This window comes from Poecile atricapillus, chromosome 18 (assembly GCF_030490865.1).
Source record: "Poecile atricapillus isolate bPoeAtr1 chromosome 18, bPoeAtr1.hap1, whole genome shotgun sequence".
Taxonomy (NCBI): domain Eukaryota; kingdom Metazoa; phylum Chordata; class Aves; order Passeriformes; family Paridae; genus Poecile; species Poecile atricapillus.
In genome coordinates this window covers 6,771,608-6,794,598 of record NC_081266.1, presented here as the reverse complement: position 1 = coordinate 6,794,598, position 22,991 = coordinate 6,771,608, and the positions used below count along the sequence as shown (strand labels likewise).

At 45.6% G+C, this 22,991-nt stretch overlaps 2 protein-coding genes across 5 annotated transcripts in view; one reads left to right on the top strand and one right to left on the bottom strand.

The window, feature by feature from the left end:
• The window catches only part of KDM5A (lysine demethylase 5A), a 49,074-nt gene extending 47,323 nt beyond the window's left edge, over nucleotides 1-1,751 (bottom strand). The window contains exon 1 of one of the 3 annotated variants that reach the window (XM_058852786.1): nucleotides 1,285-1,751. In XM_058852786.1, the coding sequence (XP_058708769.1) occupies nucleotides 1,285-1,449 (165 nt within the window). In that variant the 5' untranslated portion in view covers nucleotides 1,450-1,751. Of the gene's footprint in view, nucleotides 1-642; nucleotides 777-1,284 lie in introns of those variants that run through there. The other 2 variants (XM_058852785.1, XM_058852784.1) reach the window with 2 other exon arrangements.
• Nucleotides 1,752-3,034: 1,283 nt separating this feature from the next.
• On the top strand, nucleotides 3,035-20,574 carry CCDC77 (coiled-coil domain containing 77). 2 transcript variants are annotated; one of them, XM_058852788.1, is made up of 11 exons: nucleotides 3,035-3,250; nucleotides 4,610-4,826; nucleotides 6,045-6,187; nucleotides 7,715-7,811; nucleotides 9,085-9,142; nucleotides 9,896-9,990; nucleotides 10,816-10,964; nucleotides 11,296-11,536; nucleotides 12,364-12,489; nucleotides 12,575-12,727; nucleotides 14,478-20,574. In XM_058852788.1, the coding sequence occupies exons 1-11, from the start codon at nucleotides 3,207-3,209 to the stop codon at nucleotides 14,622-14,624; spliced, it is 1,470 nt and encodes a 489-aa protein (XP_058708771.1). In that variant the 5' UTR covers nucleotides 3,035-3,206; the 3' UTR covers nucleotides 14,625-20,574. The 2 variants fall into 2 exon arrangements, with proteins under 2 accessions (XP_058708771.1, XP_058708770.1); XM_058852787.1 differs by having other exon boundaries at nucleotides 3,036-3,250; nucleotides 9,893-9,990.
• Nucleotides 20,575-22,991: the final 2,417 nt, after the last annotated feature.

Genomic DNA, 22,991 nt, shown 5'->3' with positions numbered 1-22,991 from the left:
ACCCCAAGCACCTCCCAGCCCCATCTCTCAAAACTGTGCTACGATTCAAAAGCAGCAATTCAGCTTTTTAGCACTTTTTACCAAAGCTGCAGTTACAGCAGGCTGTCTGCCTGGCAGCGGCTGCACCAGAGGAAGGACACGCCGTTACAGGTGGACAAGCCACACAAAACCATTATTATTGGCTCTGCTGCAGCATATAAAGGCCTCCAGCACAACCTTAAATATTTACAACTCCTAATAACAGAAGAGAGCAATAAATCAGTCAGGTTAGTATGAAACGTCCGCTTTGGCAATTATTGCAGGTTGCAAATCAACCCAAGGCGTGCATCCTGTGAAACCCCGCGAGGCAAACAGCTCAGCAGTCCTGGACAAACACAAATGCACCCATCGGCCAGGAGGGTTCCAGTTATCCTCCATGAACAGGATCTGGATCCGTTCCTTGTGGCCTCTCAACCTGAGCTGTGCAGCTTATTTTAGAAAGGGCAGCCCCTTGGAGGTCAAGTTTTCACCATGTCACACACAAAGCAGCTACACACATTCCGGGAACCAAACCAGGTCAGGAGAGAAAGAACCATGAAATCCAACCAACAACCCCCGTCTCCACATTGTTCTCAGTTACACGCTTTCCTTTCAGGTTTTTACCTCTCTCATTGTTTTCAAGTCTCTTATTAACAGCTGCGTTTGGAGTTTATTTGCACTTTAATAATTTAGCGAGTGTCTTTTTCGCAGCTGCCCGATGTTCTCCCTGCGATGACCCGCCTTGCCAGACAGGTGACCCCAGGGAAGGATCGGAGACATTAAGGCGCTGTCTCCCGAAGGGCTGTGCCAAACGCAATGCCCAGACACCAACAGCTTGGCCGTTCTCCTCCTGAAAACAGCCTGAAAGCTACGTGTATAAACAATGGTCCATTACGAACGAATAGCCTTCCTTCTGCCTCTTCCCCCGCCCGGAGCAAGCGTCCGATTTCACCTACAGGGCCTTCCCAGCTCTGTAGTTTTGGAAGCGAAAATAGCGTCAAGTCCCGGGCACGGGCACGCACTATTGGCTCCCCGGCTCTCCGAGGCGGCCGCTACAGAGCCCCGCTCGGAGGGCAGAGGCTCCACAGGTTCCTCGGTGTCCCTGGCACGGACACCGCGGCCTGTGGAAAGCGACACACGGAACCGCGAGCGAGAGCGGAGCGCGGGGAATGGGCCTGCCCGGCCGCTCCCATCCTCCGCCGGGCCGCCGAGAGCCCGGAGCGCCCCCCGGGGACCCCGCGGCCGCAGCCCCAGGGCGGGCGGTACCTTGGGGGGCCGGATCTTGCAGATGCCGGTTTTCTCGGCCAGGCCGCGGATGCGGCCGATGAAGCCGAGCGGGTCGCTGAACTCCTCCCAGCTCGGCTCGAACACGGGGCACTCGGGCGGCGGCACGAACTCGGCCGCGTAGCGCGACCCGCCGCCCCCCGCCATGGCCGCAGGGGGAGGGGGGCGCCGCCGCCGCCGGGAGCGCAGGGCGGAGCGGGCGGCCGGGGGGCTCAGGGGCTGTGCCGGGGGCCGAGGCGCATCCCCCGGCGGCGCTGCCGGGCGGGGTGAGGGGACGCGCTGCCGAGCGCCGCTGTCGCTGTCCCGGCCGGGGCCGCTCCCCCCGCCAGAGCCCCGCTCCTCGCGGCCCGGCCCGCCGGAAGTGACGCGTACGGATGAGCCCTCCCCGGAAGTTTTGGTGCGTTCCCTTCCGAGCCAAAAAATAGTCCCGCAGCCACGCTTCTTCTGGCGGGGTGGTTTCCGCTCTCTCCGCTCCCGATGACGCCTCCGCGACAGACTCCAGCGCAAACCCGCCCCGCCCGCCGCCCCTCACAGCTCTGCGAGGGCCAGGAGGAACCGGGGACCGGCGAGGGCGGGGCAGCCACCACTTCCGCCGCGGAGGAATGTGCGACGAAAGGCATGCCTTTCACTTCCGGTTCCGCGGGGCCGCGTCGCCCATTGTCTGTGCCGGACGTCAGGAGCGCCGCCGGAGGCCCCGCCCCTGGCCCCGCCCCCGGCCCCGCCCCGCCCCCGGCCCCGGCCCCGCCCCGCCCCCGGCCCCGGCCCCGCCCCGTCCGTGCCCTCAGGAGCCGCCGGTCGGTACCGAATGGGAGCGGCAGAGCGGGGCACGGACCCTCAGAACCACCGATCCCAGCGCCCGGCCCTGCACAGCACCATCCCCAGAGTCCCAACACCCCGGGAGCTCTGGCAGGCTGGGGCTGTGCCCGCTGCCCTGGGGAGCTGTTCCCAAAACACCCTCTGGGGGAAAAACCTTTTCCTGATACCCCAAACCTGCCCTGGCCCAGCTCCGGGCCATCCCTCGGCTCCTGTCAGTGTCAGCACAGAGAGGAGATCAGTGCCTGCCTCTCCTCTTCCCCTCATAAGGAAGCTGAAAAATGTGATGAGGGAGAGCCTCATGCTTTTTTAAGTAAGCCTTTTTCTTTTCTTGTCATACAGAAAGATCATGTCTTTAAACAAAGTGTTAAGGAAGAAAGAACCTTGGCTTATTACTGAGGAAATTGTTTTTTCTCCAGCACACTTAATAAATTAGGAAATCGTTTGGTGCATAAATGGCAACGCTGCTACTAGGTACTACTGGGAATATGTGAGGAGGATGAGGAGGCTAAAAGGCGTCGGGATAACCTAAAGAATACATTCAATTCAGCCAGAGTTTGAGCCAGTAACTTCTTCTGGCCGCTTCCGAATGCCAGATGATTTACAAAGGAGAAGGGCCGTTTCGCACGGCGTGTTTCTCTGCTGAGGATAAAGGCTGGTTTTATTTTGCCCTCACACCAGCGGGCTCGGTGAGGCCCCGCGTGCCGCCCTGCGGCCCGGCCGCGCACGCGCCGGGAGCCCTCCGCCCGCCCCGCGACTACAACTCCCAGAAGCGCCAGCGCCGAGCCGCCGCCGCCCGTGTCGCGAGCGCTGATTGGCGCGAGGAGACGGCGCCGCATGAAAGGCTGTCTGTGATTGGAGGAGGCGGCGGGGGCGGGGCGCGGCGCCGTTTAAGCCGCGGCGGGCGCGGCGGGGCCGTTGTTTGGCCGTTGGGGCCGTGAGCAGGCGGCGGCGGGAGCCCCAGCCCGGGGCCTCCATCCCGGGGCTTTTCCAGCGGGGATCCCGCCGGGCACCTCCCTCCACCCGCCTGCCCAGGTGCCCGAAGCCGCCGTCCCCCGCCCACGGACAGCCTGGCGCTCCGCAGGGGCGCGATGAGCGCGGTGGACTGCACGGCGGGGGCTCCGCGCTGCGCCAGGTAGCGGGTGTGGGTCTGCTCCTGCCGGGACAGCGCGGCTCCCGGAGCCCTTTCCTTACTGCCTGCTACACCCTTTTGCCCTAGGGCACCTTTTGGTCTGCCTCTGTACCTGCTGCGCCTCCTTGTTCTTCCATCTTTCCCTTTCTGCAGCTCCGCAGTGAAGCTCTCACCTCGTGCCTGGTGGCCTCTGTCCTTACAGTGTTATTTCTCTAAGTGTACTGTTCGAGGCGTTTCTGGTCCTGCAGCAAGCTCCTGCAAGCAATACTTCCACTTTTGCGTATTTAATGCTTTCCTATGGTGCCCGCAGTTTTCCTGGATGTGCACTGGGGTTCTGATTCAAGCAGCTTTTGTGAGTGGCTCCATGAAGGTCACCATTGCCTCAGTGTCACCTACCAAACCACTTTCTCATCAGAATTCCTGATTCTTCAGGACCACATTCTGAACTGTGTTTTCACTAAGCAACCCTAGTCAAGCCTCTAGTCAAGAGACTTCATAGCTTCTGTTATTCATAGTATCATGTACAAAAAAAAGTTTGTTATACCAGTATAAATAATGAACACTTCCTGAGATTTTGGATTTTTTTTTTAACTCTGCAGCTCTATTTGCAAATTTGGTGCTTGTTTGAAGAGATTAAATGTTTAAATGCACTAAATACTGTTTTGAGGAAAAATACACCATGTAATTATATATATCCTTGATGCAATTTATATAACATTGATTTGCTTTCCATATAGCACTTCAACATAAGATTCAAGAATTTGGCAGCTTGTATTTCAGTCTTGAGAGTGGACAAGCTATGTAGATAAGAGCATCAAGTACACCAGAAAGGAAAGCACATCAATTCCTAGATCTACACCTTAAAGTACAGTAGCTGGTGCATCAGCTAGCCTGAATTATCATCTTTATTTGATGGTCTGTGTTCAGAAAGTGGTTTTCTCTCTGGCTGTCAGCGACTGTCACAGATTGTTTTCCTGTTTATTTCACGGTGGTTGCTGCTTCTAATTGAACAGAAATGGACTTTTTATCCCCTGAGTTCTGACCTTCTATTATTTTTCTCATCTTTTCATAGTCATCCTCCCCAAATAATGTATAATGCTTTGCTTCCATAACATCTTTTTTATGTTTTCCATTGGTTGGACCCTCCTCCATGGTGCAATACACCTGCAAGCTGCTCTTTCTCAAAATTCTTGGTTCTTCTAAATACCATGATCTCCTGTGAATACCCAGAGAGCAGTCAATCTAATGTGTGTTTTAAACTGAACCTGTGTAAAAATATAAACTCTTTTTAGCTACTTTAGGAAGTGCTTTAATTTTCCTGTCTGAAGCTTACATGTCATCAGAGACTGTTTTCTTGTCCAGGCTGCCAACCCCCCGTGCCTCTTCCAGATCTGCTGAGTCCCACTCTCCAAGCCAGGAGGATTTGATTTCTCTCCCATCCGTCAGTGAGCGCTTGGCCCATCTTAACCCTTCCCAGGAGCTCCTGGAATATTACCGCAAGAAGATTGCTGACTTCGACGAGGAACATGAGGAGCTGATAAAAAGGCTGGAGAAATACAAACAAACCTATGATGAGCAGGTTAGCAAATGAGTTTTTGAACAATAATGGAATCCATTCACAAGCTTGGTATTTTTATTCAGTTGAAAACTCAGCACAGAAGTCTTGGGATTCACCAGTAACATGGTAGAGCTAGGAAGAAATAAGTAGATTTTGGGGGTTGATTTTAAACTCTAGCTGTCTGTCCAGTGTCAAATCAAATGGAACCATGCCTGTAGGATGTTCTTCTAAAGTTGTTATGGCTTGGTTATATCTTCACAGTGGGAATTTTGCTTCTTTTTTTTTAATCAAGGCACAAGTTTAGATGCTCATTTCCCACGTGGTCCAACTTCTTTCCCTTGCTTCTTGTAGTGAAGGAATGGTCTTTTGTTGAAATTTAATAGGTTTTAACTTACAGATATAATTTGTATTTACTGTAGTGGAATTCATAAGTTTGGCTATAAGCTGTTAAACAGAAATCTGAAAATTTGCCTTTTAAGAGGAAGAAGTCTTGCAGAATATTTGCAAGATGTGCAGTGCTCTGGTATGGGCTATAGCATGAATCTGCCTAGCAGTCATCTTTGTGTAATTGTGGATGGTTCTTTGGGAATAAAGCAGTCACTTCTGAGGTGATTGAGCTGCCTCCTCAAGCACTGGCCATGCTTGAAGCAGCCTGAAAGTCCTTGGGGAAGTATGTACTGTGCATCTTACTGTGGTGTGGGAAAAAGAGGGGCAGGTTGCAAAACGAATGGTTACAATGAATTCTTACAAGAATGGTTGATAGCTTCCTACACCAGGTAGAAAAAATGAGACATAGTAACTAGCTGCTCACTGCTTAGTAACTTAGCTCACTGCTAAGATATATTTATTCAGATATAGATATTTATTCTTCATACAGATATTTATTCTTCAGTTTTTTATTTCAAAAGTAAATGCTGTTACAGGGGCTTTGCCAGGTTTTTGTTGATGTCAGACTCTCCATACCTGCTCCATACCTTCTGCCAGTGTGGAAGTGCAACTGTTGGAAGCTGGAGACCCAAGCTGCGGCGTTATTTCACTGCTGTGTAGTGACAGGGATTCTCAGGGCTCTGAACTCTCAGCTGAAACATCTTAAAATAATTTTTCCAATGCTGCCCTCATCTGGCAAATATTATAGGAAAATAAAATAATTCTTGAGCTGGCTGTCCTATGGCAGTTCCAGACTCAGAGCACAAGTTTGTCCAGTGCTCGGTTTTCAAGTACCTCCCTCTCTCCACTCAGCACCAGTTGCAGTGGGAAGTCCGCCACTTGGAAGAGGAGATTGTGGAGCTGCAGAAGGCTTTGAGTGATATGCAGGTGTTCCTCTTCCAGGAGAAGGAGCAAGTCCTCCGCCTGTACTCGGAGAATGACCGGCTGAAACTCAGGTGGGCTGGCTTGTGGGGGGAGCTGAGGTACTGCCAGCAGCGCTTCCTGTGCTGTGTTCTCAGCCACACCTGCAGTCCTCAGGGCAGCCATCAATCCACCCTTCCTAGGGTGGGCTCCTAGGAAATCATACCAGTGTTGGAGGTGTGGTGCAATCTCTCAGGCTGCTAAATATGTTTCCACTTACTATTCCTCCTGTTCTGCTAGAAGAGGGAAGAGCAGGAATTGAACATTGGTTCAAATTTGAATTGTCTGTTAGAGTTTGAATGTGAAGTTTTGATTGAAGCTGTCTCTGGGGGGTTGACCTTGGCTGGATACAAGGTGCTCACCAAAACTCTTTATCACTCACCTCCTCTGCTGGACAGGGGAGAGAAAACACAAGAAAAGACTCATGGGTCAAGATAAGGACAGAGAGATCATTTGCCAGTTACCATCACAGGCAAAACAGACTTGACTGGGGGAAATTATGAACAATTAAATGACCAGAAGGCTGGAGCCTCTGTCTTGCAAAGACAGGCTGAGAGAGTGGAGGCTGCTCAGCCTTGAGAAGGCTCCAGGGAGCCCTTATAGCAGCCTTCTAGCACTTAGAGGGCCTACAAGAGAGCTGGAGAGGGACAGGAGCATGCAGTGGCAGGACAGGAGGGATGCCTTTTACTGCAAGAGGATGAGTTTAGATTAGCTGTTGGCAGGAAATTCTCCACTATGAGGATGGTGAGGTGCTGCAACAAGTTGCCAAGAGAAGCTGTGGATGCCCCATCCCTGGAAATGTTCAAGGCCAGGTTGGATGGGTCTCTGAGAAACTTGGTCTAGTGAAAGGTTCCCTGCCTGTGGCAAGGGGCTTGAAACTAGATGATTCTAAGGTCCCTTCCAATCCAAATTGTTCAATGAAATCAGAGTAGGATAATGAGAAACAAACACAGATCTTATAGCACCTTTCCCCCACACCTCTCTTCTCCCAGCTCAACTTTACTCATTAATCTTCTACCTCCTCCTCCTGAGGAGCACAGGGGGGCAGGGCATGGGGGTTGTGGTCAATTCATTACATATTGTCTCTGCTACGTGTTCCTCTTCACTCTCTTTCCTGTCCACCACCAATTTTGCCATTAAAGATTTAAGAACTTTAAACATGTGTTGGTGTGCTTTGGCACTTCTCAGGAGTGTGATAAAAAAATCTGATACAGCCCTTAGTGTAGTGTGCTTTTATAACAATGGACACTTACAACCTGAAAGAATTTTAGGTAGTTCATAACTCTTAATGCAAATTCTTTCCACCATGTGCTCTCATATCTGCCTACATAGTATTGTCATACTTGAAAAGAGAAATGCTCTGCAATCTCAGCAAAATTGGTGGTGTTCTTGTATTGGCAGCATCAGGAATGTCTTTGGGAGCTTGTTTTTAAAACTGTATTCTCAAGAACTGCAACAGGTTGGAAAATGTGCAAGCATCAACAGCTAAACTAAAAGGACAGTGTCTCACAGTGTTGTGATGTGTTTTAAAAAAAAATCTGACCACTTCCTTTGTATTCCAGGGAATTGGAGGACAGAAAAAAAATCCAACAACTGCTGGCTGTACTGGGAGCAGATGCAGGAGAAGTTACATACTTTCATAAGGAGCCTCCACATAAGGCAAGTTGCATTTTTCTGTATCTCTCCTCTTTGGATTGTAACATGAGTATCTGTATCCCAGAGTCTGACCACAGCCCAGGTCTGCCCCACAAGTCAAAGGTTGCTAAATGAGCCCAAAGCAAGAGGGGTCTGTGGGTTTTAGTAGAAATGCTGAAAGATAAGAACAAGCACACTGAAAGTAGGATCAGCCTCCTTCTGCATTCAAAACACACCTCCAGGTGGGCCTCTGAAATGTCAGATAGGAGTCTGAAGTCATCTGGCAAATGGTTGTCAAGAAGATGGCAAGAAGACTACAAAAAGGAAAAAAAGTGCAGAAAATGACTAGGCACAGTGTTTGAAGCTCAGCTGTCTCAGAGTGCCTGTCTCTTAGAGCTTCAGTAAAGAAGACTGTCAAGGTTGCTGCAGCAGTTTCCTGGGCAGAAGACTGCTGAAGAACCATCCCCTCCAGACAGCGTTGTGTTGCATATTTCAGAAATGATATTGAATTGTTTAAATGGTAGTGCATATGATGTGCAATGTAGTTGAACCTACTCAAGAAAGTCATGAGTGACTTGGATATACAGAGACTATGATGGAAATACAGGATTTATTATGGAATAAGGTGCAGAAAAAGGCTGAAATATGCTGCATTGTTCATGGTTGCTGTGCACTGCTCAAGCTCTTCAAAAATCTTGCAGAAGCTTTAAAATTCGTGGTTTAGGGTAGCTCTAAAATTAGGCCTGTTATGTTATATCAGCCTGAAGATAAGCATTGGGGCTATAACCTGCTCTTTCATGGCCTCCTTTTTTTCAGGTGGGTTTCAGTTCAACAGTTGAGTTTCAGTATTTTTATCATTTAGCTTTTATCTCAGGCTTGTTCAGTATCTTGAATGAATGTGCTGATAAATGAAGCTTCATGCTTCTCTGTCTTGCTGAGACAAGGAGGAGTATAAAAGAAGGAAATAGCATCATCTTCACCTTCCTCTTCTCTCTGTCTCCAAAATGCTCTTTTTCCTGCTGAGGGTGCTGATTTTCATCCTAATGAAGCCATCAAAGGCAGAATTACTTTCCACTTCTGGTGAGAAATGTAGAGGCAGTAATGGCAAAACTCAGCTGTGCTAAAGGAAACTTTTCAACATGGGCATTACAATTTTGAATGTCTTCCTTGCATTGTGGTAGAAGTAATGAGGTAATGCTGTTCTTGTGTGTATCTCATTTTAACTTTTTAAGATTTGTTCTTGACCATTGCAGCTTTGGGGAAGTAGATGCTCAGTGCAGATGTCTTGTTTCTGTAGGTTACTGTTCTGCAAAGGCCAGCAGAGACCCAGGAACAAGATGATGTTTCTAGCACAGGTACCACACCAAGCTGAGTGACAGCAGCTCAGCTCTTGCTGTTTTTGTATGCCAAAATAATTTTGTATGTCTGTCTCCTGTATGCCAAAATAATCCCTGTCTGTGAATGCTCTGATAAATCTCCATTAAGTTCCCTAAATGTATCCAAGCATATCCATTCAGTACTCTTGGCTTCCCTTCAACATCCTTTAAAATAGCCTTATGTGGCTCTGGTGTCACTGATGTTCCCAGCTGAGGAGGGGGCTGCAGGACCCTCACATGGCTGTTCTGGAGCTGTGCAGGCACCTTTGCCTCAGCCTCTCCAAGCTGTGAGGCTCTGCTTGCCTTTAGTGCAGACAGTAGTGTGTGCCTCCATCTGCCAACATACTCATTTTCTCATTATTGTCTCATCACATTGACTGGAATTAGCCAACAAGCTCAAAACTCATTCAAGCCTTGAGGCTTGTGCAGCTGTGGTATCTGCCTATTCATCATTTATTTTAAGAAAACATGTCAAATTTTCTTTCTATATATGCCAACAAAATTAGAAGGGTGCCTAAATACTGCAATATGATAGAGGAGATAAAGGTATGTGATCACTCAAAGTTCTAGAGTTCTTTTCTTTCAGCTTACCCTCCTAGAAGTCCTTGTGACTGTAGCAGTGGCAACCTTTTTACTGTTCCTGTAGGCCCACCAGAACACAAATATGTCATGCTTGGAAGGGTACTGCAAGTACATTGGAAAACCATTTACTTCTTTTAATTTCTTCAGTAGGTACAGAGAAGAGCACTTCAAAACTAACAGCCAAAGGAGAAAAAACGGGAAGTTCTGAGAGATATCAAAAACATGATGAAACACTTCTTCTACAGGTAAAAACATTTGCTGACTGGTGGACATAATTGCTGGCTTGCAGAGAATTAAGATAAAAATATATGCTGTCTGCTTAGATAACATGTAAATGTACCAGTTGTATAAATCCCTGCATCTTACTATGGATTCACACTTTGTCAGCTTACTTAGCTGTTTCTTTGCTGGGAGTGTAAAATTCAGGAGCTGATTCTGGAAGCTTTATGTAAGCAGATGTTCCAGTAATGTCAACTGAAATATGCTGTCCTTAAGTATAGAATGTGTAGTTGATGTGAACTCCCATAATTTGATAGCAGATATGAATTTACATTAAACCACTGAGGATGTGCAGGGTTGGGTGTTTTGTGCAAGTGTGACAAAAGCAATGTGTTTGAGACAGTATTAGGCAGCCCCCACAAGGTGCACTGATACAATGAAATGTTCCCCTTTTCTAGACTTCCATAAAAGTTTAGGTATAGGTAGCATGACAGAATGAAAGATAAAATGTGCAGAATCATAAAATGTATGTAAAGTATGAGGAAGGATGAATCAAGAAAAGCAAATAATGGACAAACTTGTACAGCAGATGGTGGTGGTGGTTGTTTTCATTATTATTATTATTTGTTCAAGGAAAGGTACAGAAGTGTCTCTGCATATTCCACTGCATTTTAATTGTGCAATTTAAATTTTAACAATATAAAAAACAAAAGTTTGAGAAATTAGAACTGCCAAAGGTGTGTTATTAGGTACAGTTTTTGACCTAAATCTTGGAATTTAAGAGATTTGCAAGGAGAGGAGCAGAGCTGGTGTGAGGGCTTGTTCTGTAATGCTTTTGTTTGTTTGTGCAGGTGAAGGCCCTGCAAGCTCAGCTGGAAGAACAGACACGATTAACCAAGGAACAGGTTGAGGCACTTCTCGAGGACAGGAGGATTCAGATGGAGGAGGCTGAGGTCCGGCATCGGAGGGACCAGGACAAGATAAAAGCTATAACAGAAAAGTGAGTGTGGGAGCATGACCAGAATGTTGTCGTGAGATGAGAAGAGAGGGAGCAATAGAAATGTTATGACTTTCAGTGTGTTGCTTCCTGCAGCAGGCAAAAAAGCAAATTATGCAGCCATCTGGTAGTGTGTGTGTGGAAGATGAGTGGAATAATCTGCTTATTAAAAATCCTCTCTCACAAAAGCACTTCTTTCATTAGATGAGAAGAGTTAAACTCACATTTAGACCACCTGTCTTCTCCTGTGCTTTTTCTGACTTGCAGTGATGACTGATGAAATTAGGGTAGGTGCTAGGAAAGAAGTTAACTCCACTGGGTTCCCTTTTTGCAGGCTCCACAAAACCCAAAATCTCTTATATGAGAGTACCCGTGACTTTCTGCAGCTCAAGTTTAATACCAGAGCCAATGAGAAAGCATGGATGGCAGAGAAGGATAGTCTGTTGAGGAAACTGGCCAAAGATCTGGATCACCTTGTTTTCAGCACAGAGTCAGGAAAAAAGAAGCAGAAAGAGCTGAAGAAGATGATTCAAGAAAATGATGGAGCTTCAAAACTCCAGAGCAGAGAAGTAAAGGTAATTTTATTTGTTTGTTTTTGTAGAGGCTCTTTAACGGTTTTTGACTAGAAAATTGCAAACACCTTGATTTTGGCACAATAGACAGTCACTAGGAGCAGTTTCAAGGTTGTACTGGAGTGCCTTAAGTTTTATTGTTGTTGGCACTAGTCTAAATAAAAAAACTCTCCTGCTTCAAAATCAGCATCATTTTCAAACTTCAGATAAAATGTATAGCTAGGATTGATGGTAGCATGTCACTGTCAGTTTCTTTCATGCCCAGAATTAATTCTGTAAGCCATGTGACAAGTGGGGCCAACAGTTTTTAACCTGCTGATTGCACATGGCTCTCTGTTCCTCTCTGAGCTAATGGTCATGGAATGCTGTGTGTGGATCTTCCTTGCTGCTGTCAGGGGAGAATGGGTCCTCTCAGTTGATGCCTTCCAGCTCTTCTCTAGCAGTCTCAATTTTTATTCCTCTTCCACTTCCAGTGAGAAGCTGGGAGGTCGGAATAAGGAGTCAGAAAGTAAACAAGTAACAGGGAATTGTTTCCATCTACCCCTGAACTGCAGTACTGGGCAAGCAGCTGTGAAAGGGGAGTTACAGCCTTAGTTCAATGTCATTGTTAATGATGAGCAGTCATACAAAACTGGTAACTTAATTCAAGAGTTTTGGTAATGGGACTGATGTTAGAATATTGTCCTCACATACTTATGAGCTCTAGTTTCAGCTGTTAATTTTTATCTTCCTGTCACACTGGCAGTGTTGTTACACTTGCATGTCCAGGGCAGGGGAAGTTTTGTAAGCAGAGTTTTGAGTTAATTCTTTCTGTTCCTCCTCTGTCCTAGTTCCTACAGGACAAGCTAACTCAGGAGAAGCACCTGTCACACATGTACAGAGAGCAGTGTGTCTCCCTGGAAGGGGAGGTGGCTAGGATCCGTGAGGAGAGAGATGCTGGCAAAGAGCTCTTTAAGGTAATGAGTCTGTAATCACCTGCTGGCTGTGTGATGATCTTGCAGCATTTATTTTGTACAGCCTATTGAGTTTTCATCTCCATAGGATCGCTCAGAGAAGATGATGAAGCGCCTGAAACTGATGACTCAGCGATGCGAAGCCTTGGAAAAACGTCGGAGTATGGAAGTAGAGGGCTTCAAGAATGATGTTAAACAGCTGCAGCAGAGACTGAAAAATGTAGAGAAGCAGATTTATAAGGTAGCAGCTAAGCTTTTCTGAGGCAGACTGTTGGGGGATTATCCTATAGAGGTGTATTCTCAGCACTTAATGTGGTTTTTCCCCTATGGTTAAGAAAATAATTCCTTTTCTAAGTGCTCCTTTAAATATCAGTATTTGATAAAACTTGCCTCCTCTGTATTTTACAAAGCAAAAAAAGATTTGTCATTGTTTATCAATTAGGCATCAAGCTTACCAGGATGTCTTGGCTATACATTAGCTGTGTATTTTTGTTTCCACTCTCAAAAGTTCCTAGGTGGTACCTGTAGCTTACTTAGCTGTCTCAAAATTGCAAGGCAGTAGTTTGATTCAGAAATTTATCCTGCAAAGAAAATTATTTTTGTTTTCTTTGTGAGAGCCATAGTGTTTGGCTCTGTTCCAAAGAGGTAAGATCATTATTAAGTATTGTTAACATTCTGTTTATTACTTTAATATGTCATTTGTGACTTTGCAAAAATCACTGCGGAAGCAATGGCTGGAAGCTGAAGCTGTGTTCTCTGCAGTAGCATCCAGATGTGTAGATGAACATCAGAAGGGCTTAGAGGGAAAAGCACAACCTTGATGTTGCTTGGAGTTCAGGATGAGGCATTTATCTATAATAAGCTTGGCATAGCTTAGACTTTCCTGCAGGAGTCTGGCAGTGCTACTGATTCATTCTTTCCCTGTACTTTTGATACACAGTTCAGTTTATGCAGACTAATACATTTATTTTGATTAAAATAATCAATTTTTTATATATATATATTTAATGGCCTGTAGGTATTTCAAGTCTATTCTTTAAGGACTAACAGCAGTATATGAAAGGGGGGAAAGAGTGCATGATGCCTTTACTTCAGACTTGTATGTTTTGTATCTGTGGGTGTGCTCCTCATTGTATTTTCTATTTCTTAACACTGTTAACCACAAGAGGGCAGAGGAACAAAATACTTGCAAGAAGTCTCCAGAGTGATCATGCAATCCTTCTCCTCACTTGAGGCTCAAAATGACTAGAGATGACTAAATTTCCTCATTTGCATATTAAAATCTTTGGCCAAGAACTACATGATGATGCAACAAGAAACCATAAGGGGTCAAGAGAATAGGGGGAATTTAGAGCAGCTTCCAGTGCTGTGCCCTTGAAAGGTGCTGGGCTGGCATGCTATCCAGTTGCAGGGTGACAGGAAATGTCAGCCCTGGCCAGCTTGCCATCAGGAATTCTGATTATCCAGCAGCCTTTGTTCAGCACAAGCCACGTGGCACTGCCTGAGTGAAGGCGTTGGACTCGAGCTGCTCCTCAGTCCTGTGCAGTTCAGAGGCAGCAGCTCAGCCACAGCAGTTAGAACACCTCCACTTTTCAAGGCAAAAGATGGGATATCATCTTAGCTCCTGAGGTACTTAGAACTAGATGTGAGTTACTTGATAAGTACTTTAACTTGCCCCTTTTTGTGTGTCTCTAAATAATACAGGAACTAGAAAGGAGTCAGCACGGTTATTTTCTATTAAGATTCCTTCCTTGCCAATACTATAGTACAGCAGCACAGTGTTATGAAAGCTTTGTTCTTTATTTTTGGCTCTGGAGCACCTTTCTGTTGCTGATGTGCATAATCCTAGTGCTATTAACTCACATCTCCTCTGTGCTGGCTACAAAGGGTCTCCTTTAGAGTTCTCTCCCTTGTATACTTAGCATAATACTCCCTAAACTGTATTCTGTACAGCTTTGCTTTTTTTAATCTGTTTTTCTCTTTGTTTTTAGGTGGCTTTGCATTTGGGACCAGACCAGGATCTTGCAATTCTACGTGAGGTCCGCCAAGGAAACAGGCTAACACGTAAAATTCAAGGAGAACTAAAAGACTTAAAAACAAAAATTTACATCTTAGAAGATGAACTACGGCATTGCTGAAGCTGAATTATTATCTGGCATCCTGATTTTAGGAATAGGACATTGCTAGGCTTGACTAGTCACATGCAAGAACAGCTCCTGCTCGTTTGTTTCCTGGCACCCATTGACAGAAGGTTGAGGAAAGCTGCAGTTCATGTCATAAGTGTACAAGAGCCATTCCTGTGTACCAGATTATACTGCTGTTTGAGCTGAGAGATGGCACCTGATAAAACTGACTTTAAAAGCACCTGATGACTGATCCATCAGGAGTGTGTGTATGACTGTGTCTTTGTGCTAGGGATTGGTGTATACTGTCCTTTGCCTTTATTTGAGCATATTATAAATCACATACATGATTGTAATGAAATCATTAACCATAGAAGGATCTACTTGAGGATCTGAATTTTGGCTGACATTTTCCTATGTGAGAAGCAGCTTTTAAAATAGTTTATATAATTACTGTTTTGATGCTTAGCACCTCAGGATGTAACTGGAAATTCTCATATAGAAAGTCTGTACTAAAATGTCATACATTTGACTCCTGGACAGGATAACTTTTAAAATGGCTCCAGTTTGCTTGGTTTTAACCTAATTGGAACAAACCTAACTGATTTAATGTGGTGGGAAAAGATAACCCATTATAGAGCTCTTCTTCAAGGATGAGCAACATTTACACGGGTTCTGAATGCTTGGTGGGGAGAGAGGTACCACACAACTGAAATTCATCTTTCCTCAAGGTTTTTTTAACACACAGAGGAAGCCCTTAACAAAGGGGGTCTCATATCTTCCTTAACCACCCTATTGTCTTTGTAGCTCTAAACAAGATCATGGTTTTGTGCAGAGAAATCATTCAGCTTTTGCTGCAGCAGTTGCTGCTACTGAGCTGTAACAAACTGGAGTGGAAGAGCAGTTGTTACATGAGAGCTGTAACTGCTGTAGCAAAAGCTGTAGTGTCAGCAAATCTTGTCCACCTTGCAGCCTGGGAGCAGATCTGTAGTGGAGAAGGGATTTCAATGCCTCTGTTTCCTCCTTTACCTTTTTTAATCTTGTTTCTCAAGTACACACCACAGAGGCTACTAGCACTTCCTGTCCCTTTGGGAAGAACTTAGTGTGTGAAAGCAGATAATTTCTTCTGGGTGTGGAAGTGGCTGTGCAGATCCTCATTCAGTGTTTCATAGGTAGATATGGAAAAGACAGATGTTTATGTGCTGTGGAGGTTTGGAGAAGGAAGAATTGTGTTTATAGCATGAGCTAAAGCAGGAGGGGAAATGCCCTTAAGATGTCCATACCCACTTCAGTTGTCTCAACCTTTTTGTGACAAGCCTGCTGTCCCTTCTGGTCCTGTACTGTGACTTTTATTGTGTATGTGCTCTCCAGGGCAGTTGATGACAGACTTCAGTGGCAGTGACTGAGTCTGTCCCTGGGTGCTCAGCTGCTCTGCAGCTTGCAAGGGGCTTTTTAAAGGAATCTGCACTGATCAGTTGAGCTGAAAACACTGAACTGTTCAGAAATGGACAACTCAGGTAAGGAAGGAGATTTAATCCATCATCCAGTCTCACTGTCTCCTAACTGGCTGGTACTTAGAGAAATCAAGCTAATTAAAGTGAGTTCATCTGTGAAATAACACACTACAGGTTTGAAGGTAAGATATCAATCCTGTCACAGGGCCTAAAAGGCTTCTGAAAATTGCTATATAATAAAGCCTTAGCCACTCATTCAGCAGGGTCCATCTACTTAAATTCAGCTGATGGGAACCTAGCAGAAAGGTCTCAAACCTATAGAATCCTGTTTATTTTCAACACTTCCAAGCTACAAAATTGCCTGTGAAATGTCATTTTCCTCACTTGAAAGCCATGAAGTTTATCTGGGTAAAGACTTCAAGCTTTGGCATTCAGGTTTGCAAGACTGGGAGGAAGTATTGGGGGAAGAAGGATGTAAATGTTTAATTTCCCGTCTTACCAATATTCTTTAGACTTCAGAAAGACTGGACAGAATAAAATGACAACATTCCTAATATATCTGCTAGTGTATCAAAATCAAAGTGAAGTTTGAACATGATTTCTTAGTATGTCACTAGGCTATGAACACTTCCTATGTGAGGGGGTGGGAGGGAAATTGTGGTATTGTTACTCTGTAAATGCATTTTATTTGGAAGCTTGGATATTTTTCCAAGCACAGGAAGTGCAGAGTATTGTAGATGCTCTTTCTGTGTGACATCACGTGATCCTGTGAAATGTTGCCAAAACAAATGGGGACCTTCATGCCAAGAACTGCTTTAAAGAGCCAAGTGCCTCCTACCACTGACAGCTACCCTTTAAAATGTCCACTGCAAAAGGGTTTCCTGGGAGAAGTCCCACTACCTTCATTATTCAATTTTTTCCTACAGTTTTTTGGGTAGAAATCAAAACACATCATTTACTCCAAAGATTGATTAGCTTTTTTTGCTAATTGAAGTTGGTAATGTGTGACTTGTATCATTTCAACACAGCTAAAGCCAGGTTATGAGTGTAGGAGCACAGAATCTGAAAGATTTGCAAAATGTCTGCTTCTAAGATTAGAATAAAGGTTAGAACTGGAAAAATGTTGTTACTGTGAGCCAAGATACTAAAATATCCCTTGCATAACCAGGAGAAAAAAAGAGGAGCAGGGGAAACCTTATTGTTGTGTAGCTTCATTTAAGTAAGAAAGGAGTGCCTACTTTTCAGAAGGAATGTTGAAATATTGGTTAAGGCACAGAACCACAGATGATTCAGAGGAAGAGAAAAGGTTGTGCAAGAGCTCATTTTGTCTTGCATTAAGAGGACTGATTAATATGTGTCTCTTGAAGATTGAAAACCTCCCAGAGGCCTCCCTGCCATAGCAGGACAATGCTGAGCAACAACAAGTAGCCTAAACCTGAAGTTAATTTTAAAAAGGCACACATTTTTAACAGGAAGATTGTGCTTTTTCCCCTTATTATAACACACTAGGTGTGGAGATAACAAATTCACCGTCTCTATCTTCAAATCTAAAACATTATTTCACCTCTGGAGAAGGCAGCTTGTTTTAATAAGTTACAGGGTTTGACCCATTAGAACTTAATGAAATATAATGGCATGAGCTAACAGGAAATAATTTAGTGGTTCCTTCTGGCTTCAAACCTGTGATGTATTTACATGCAGTATTTGTTGGAGTTTTTCAGTTTTCATGTAGCTGCTTTAATTATAGGGACGTGCTGTGTCAGCTAAACCTGCACAGCAAGGTTACACAAGGTAAAACAAAACCAAAACTTAAAAAAAAATCCCTGGTTATCTTCCTATATCCCAATCTGCAGTGATTCCCAAGTGAATTGATGTGACTGCACTAAGGCAGATCAACACTTCTCACAGGTGTTAGAATGAGTCTAAACAGTAATATAATATATGCTTGTATGCAGTGGCTATATTTAAATAGCTCATGTAAATAGGATTATCAGTTCAGAAACCCATACATGTTACCACTGTGGATGGACTCTGGGCAGCCTGATCTTCTGCAATTGAAATGTTTCTATGTAGACCAGGAATTCTTTGATAATCAGTATTTTTGAGTCTAGCTGGGAGCAACATGCCTGTGGACTTTGTTCTGGTAGATGTGTTCATACTCATGCAGAGTGATGTTGTTCAGACTTTTAATGAAAGCTTACAAACACATTTAATATGATGTGCTAGAATGTGTTTGTGCCTGCTCAAAATCCTAATAAAGGTGTCCTATTTCTCCCCATTCAAAGTGGTATCATAGGCCATTACTATATTATGGACATTTTAAGAGTTTTCTTTCAAATTTTTCTGCAATATTTTGCTTTTCTATTTTCTGGTTGCTTTAAATTGTAAGAAAATATCCCCTTTACTCCCTAAAGACTTTTCCTTAAATGTGCAAGTCTAGCTGTAGGAATATACACATTTTTAGTCTGTGGACTGTGCAGGTTTAAAAAATGGGATTATGCACCAAAACATTTTTGGACACAGTGTATAAGGTGTGAGTGGTGGGAGCTGCAGTGATACCTTTTGACTGCTGTCTTTGTAAGGATTCAGACAAAAAGAGCAAAGTTTAGATTCTTAGCTTGCAGCGAAAGTTAAGGAGTTGCTGTCCAAAACAGGCCATCAGAGGTAACCAATATTTAACCCCCTGGCAGGAAATGTTCCTGCTGTGAGCTGAAGGATTTGAGAGGAGTGTGGTGGGCTCCTGGTATTTCCCATTTAGCACCAGGTGAGCTGCTGGAGAAAGGGCATCTTTGAATATGGGGCAGAGTGGCTGCCCTTCAAGTTAGCTCCAGAAATACAGCTTGAAAACCAGAGCCCTCAGTAGGGTTGGCTGTTCACTTGCACTGACTAAATTGCATATTTTAAGAATTGCGATGCTGTTGGACTGGGGACAGATGTGTAAATACAGATTATTCAGGTTTATTCAGAAAACCCAGAAGAGATTTTAACACAGAAGTGCTTCAATGTTAAAGTAAGACAATTATTAACTGCACAGGCATGAAGGGATTCATTCTTGATTTTAATAAAAAGCTCAGGATTTCCCCTGGTGAAGCATGTCTGGGATTTGCTGAATGCTCCTGTGTTGATTCAGAGATTGCTTTCCTTTCACTGTAGACATTTATCTCAGTATGGCATCACTTCTAAACCATCCAGTACAGACGTTTTTCCTCTTCAGTCCTGGCTTGGCTGGGCAGGGAATGCTGCTCATCTCTGAAATGTCTCTGATAACAGGGCTATGATGCATCTTTGGGACTTCCTTGAAAAGTGAGGATGATCAGCACAGTCACTTAAAATACTGAACCAAGTATTATGTTTAAGACAGGGGAAGGAAGAAATTATACAAGACTAGATTGAAAACATGGACTATAAAATACATATATTCATCTTTTGTTATGGTAAGTATCTAAAGCCTGTGAAGTCTCTGAAAAGTTCTCAGCTTGAAGTATAGAAAAGGCTTTTCCAGGAAGTGCCAGTGTGTGCTCAGGTTATCAAGAGATTGTTCTGATGTGTAGAAAGCAATTTAGGTCAACAGCTGGGGCAGGAGCTGCAATCAGGAGCTGCTCCAGAGGCACTGGGTGAAGTTCACATGAAGATGTGTCCTGGTGCCAGCTGGAAAGGAAGGACAGACACTTCTGTGTCACTTGATCTGGGCAGTGAGGACCTGAGAGCTGTGCAGTGAGAAGACAGGATCAAGAATGAGGTTTCCACCCAGCCAGCCAAGCTGTAGAGAGCAAAGGGATCGTGATCCCATCAGCCACAGTCATGGCTGTGTGTGCAGCAAAAGGAGCTCACAAACGCCAGGCCAGGCCATACAAATGCTGGCAGTGTAATTGTGTTGGTAAAACACGAGCAAGTCAGCACAGCCCAGAAAATCAGCACCACTTCACTGCTGAGAGACTGTGAACTGTGGGCCACACTGATTCCCTCACAGCCATGTTCAACTGCAGCACTGACGGGGATTTTTCTGGGATTGCTTCACCAGTAATGCCTTTTAGAGCCCAATCAGCTCCTGAGGAGCCAGAAAGAGAAATAATGGGGAGCTGTGTCTTCAGAAACTGCCTATTCCTCTTAGAAACACTTCTGCCTTTGAGCCACTTTGATGAAGAATGTTGAGATGAAGTCATTGTTTGTGCTTCAGAGCACAGCTGAGGTCAGGAGCAGGACTACAGAGCCACCAGGGTGGTGAAGTCAGGGACAGTTGGGTATCTTTGGTGTGGAACTTGTAATTAGTGTTGAAAATTACACAAGAAAGAAGGGAAGGAGCAAGGGGCAGATAATTGAACCTTTGGGGAGCCCACAGAGAAACAATGTTGGCATGGAGCTAAAGGTGATTTACAGAACACAAACAGCTGTTAGATAACTGGAAGCAAAAGCACAAGAAGAGGCAGAGATGCTCAGAGCTGGATCTCAGAGGGGTGAGCCAGGAGGAACAGGAGATGTGCAGTAAGTGCTGCACTTGTATCAAAGGCTGCTTTTAGTGTGGGGAAGCATAGCCAAAATAGGAAACAAACAGCAGCTCCAACAAAGCCAACACAAGCTCCAGCTGGCTCCTCTGGCAGAGCCAGTTCCTTTGAAGTGGGTATTCAGGGTAGGCTGGGAGAGATGTGTCCTGAAGGACACATGTTCATCAAGGATGGTCCCTCAGGCAGGCAGCAGTGTCAGCTCCCTGGCTGGGTCACCTGTCCCAGCACAGACCCTGCTCCTGCACCACCTCACCTGAACATCTCAGCTGCTCCTGAACATCACTGGAACATCTCAGCTGCTCCTGTCCCTGGAGGGCTGTCCCAGCACAGACCCTGTTCCCTGTTCCTCTCTGGAACATCTCAGCTGCTCCTGTCCCTGGAGGGCTGTCCCAGCACAGACCCTGTTCCCTGTTCCTCTCTGGAACATCTCAGCTGCTCCTGTCCCTGGAGGGCTGTCCCAGCACAGACCCTGCTCCTGCACTACCTCACCTCACCTCCTGCACCTCACCTGAACATCTCAGCTGCTCCTGAACATCACTGGAACATCTCAGCTGCTCCTGTCCCTGGAGGGCTGTCCCAGCACAGACCCTGCTCCTGCACCACCTCACCTCACCTCCTGCACCTCACCTGAACATCTCAGCTGCTCCTGAACATCACTGGAACATCTCAGCTGCTCCTGTCCCTGGAGGGCTGTCCCAGCATAGACCCTGCTCCTGCACCACCTCACCTGCACATCTCAGCTGCTCCTGAACATCACTGGAACATCTCAGCTGCTCCTGTCCCTGGAGGGCTGTCCCAGCACAGACCCTGTTCCCTGTTCCTCTCTGGAACATCTCAGCTGCTCCTGTCCCTGGAGGCCTGGTCTCCACCCTGCACGAGGGAGCTGCAGCTCTGGCCATGCTCTCGTGTCCCTTGGGAGGCCTGAGGATTTGAGGCTGTGAGAGTGCTAGTGGACTTGAGATAAAAACAATCATGAGGTGGTTTTAAACATCACTGCCAGAACCTTATCCCTGGACATCTGTTCTGTCTGCAATGAATAAGTGGCCCAACATGAGTTATTTTAAGTACAGTGCAGAGCTATTCAAGTTTATGAGTTCACTTTTTATTACACATTCAGATTAATTTGTTCATTAATACTGTTCTGTTGTAACTATATTGTAACAGATAGCACCATGCCATGGTCATTTCCTTAAGCTTTTTCTCCAGGGACAAGAGCTTTTCTGTATCACAGCACAGTTCTATCAGGAAAGTTTCTTTGGAAGTTGACAATGCTACTGTGAGCCTTTACTTTCACTTTTCCCTTCCCTCCATTTTAGTGCAATGTTCACTGGAGAAAAATGTGATTACTTATTTTAATATGCAACAAAGTGCAGCTGTTATTTTTCAAGCATGTTTGTTTAAGAAATGCAGACAACTCTCTGCTAAGAATACATCATTCAATTCTCATTCTTTAAATGGCAAAGTATAATTTAGACCTGTATTTATTACACACTTTTCTTAGTATTTTCTGTCTTTTTTGGAACAAATATAAGAACTTGGTTTATTTCTCTCATGCTGGATAATCCTCAAAAGCCACCAAAAAGCCCTCACAGGGCTGTGGCCTCGTGAGTCCTGCCTTGTAGTGATTAACCCACGCACAGCTCCCTGTTTTCAGCTGTGTGGGTACTGCTGGGGTCTGGCTATGGGCAGCTCTCCCTGTTTACACTGGAGGAATCATCCCCATTATTCCAGCTCGGATGATGGATGTGCATCTGCAGCCTCAGACAGGGTAGGAAGGAGGAACACAAGCCCTGGAGCCTCTGAGGCTGCACACTGGACCTGGTCCCAGGGGGCTGGGGGAGGCCAAGGACAGAGCCACTCACCAGGGTTTGGTTTTGGGCTTGAGCAGCATCTCTGCAGCTCTGCACTGGGGCACAAGGCCCTGGATGTGCTTTCCCTGAGCAAGAGAGACCTCCCCAGCACAGAGCTGAGACACTGGTGTGAAGGAAACCTCTCATCCTTGGTCCTTCCCAGCTGTGTGGCAGGCTCCAGCGGCTCTCGGTGCTGCTGGATGCTGGGGCCGTGCTCTTCAGCCCTTGGTGCTGGGGTCTGACACTGTCAGCCTGTCCCTGCTGGGACTCACACGCTGCTCAGTGTCCCTCACTGTCACTTAAAGGGCTTCTGGCACGCTTTTAAAGCTAAACAACAGCAAGTGTCCTTTTGTGCAGCCTCACGCTTCAGAAGGCTGCTCTGAATAGGGGTCTCAGAAAAGAAAAGGAGTACCATTATCTCATTAATTTTAAAAACCAGCTTCAGGCTGAGAGTTCCTGTTGGTGGTCCCACACAGCACAGGAGCTGCAGCTGGGCAGGAGCAGGGCTGTGAAGGAAAAGAGCTGCCACCAGTGACCCAACACCCACATCTTTTTGGGAAGGGGTAACTCTGGACT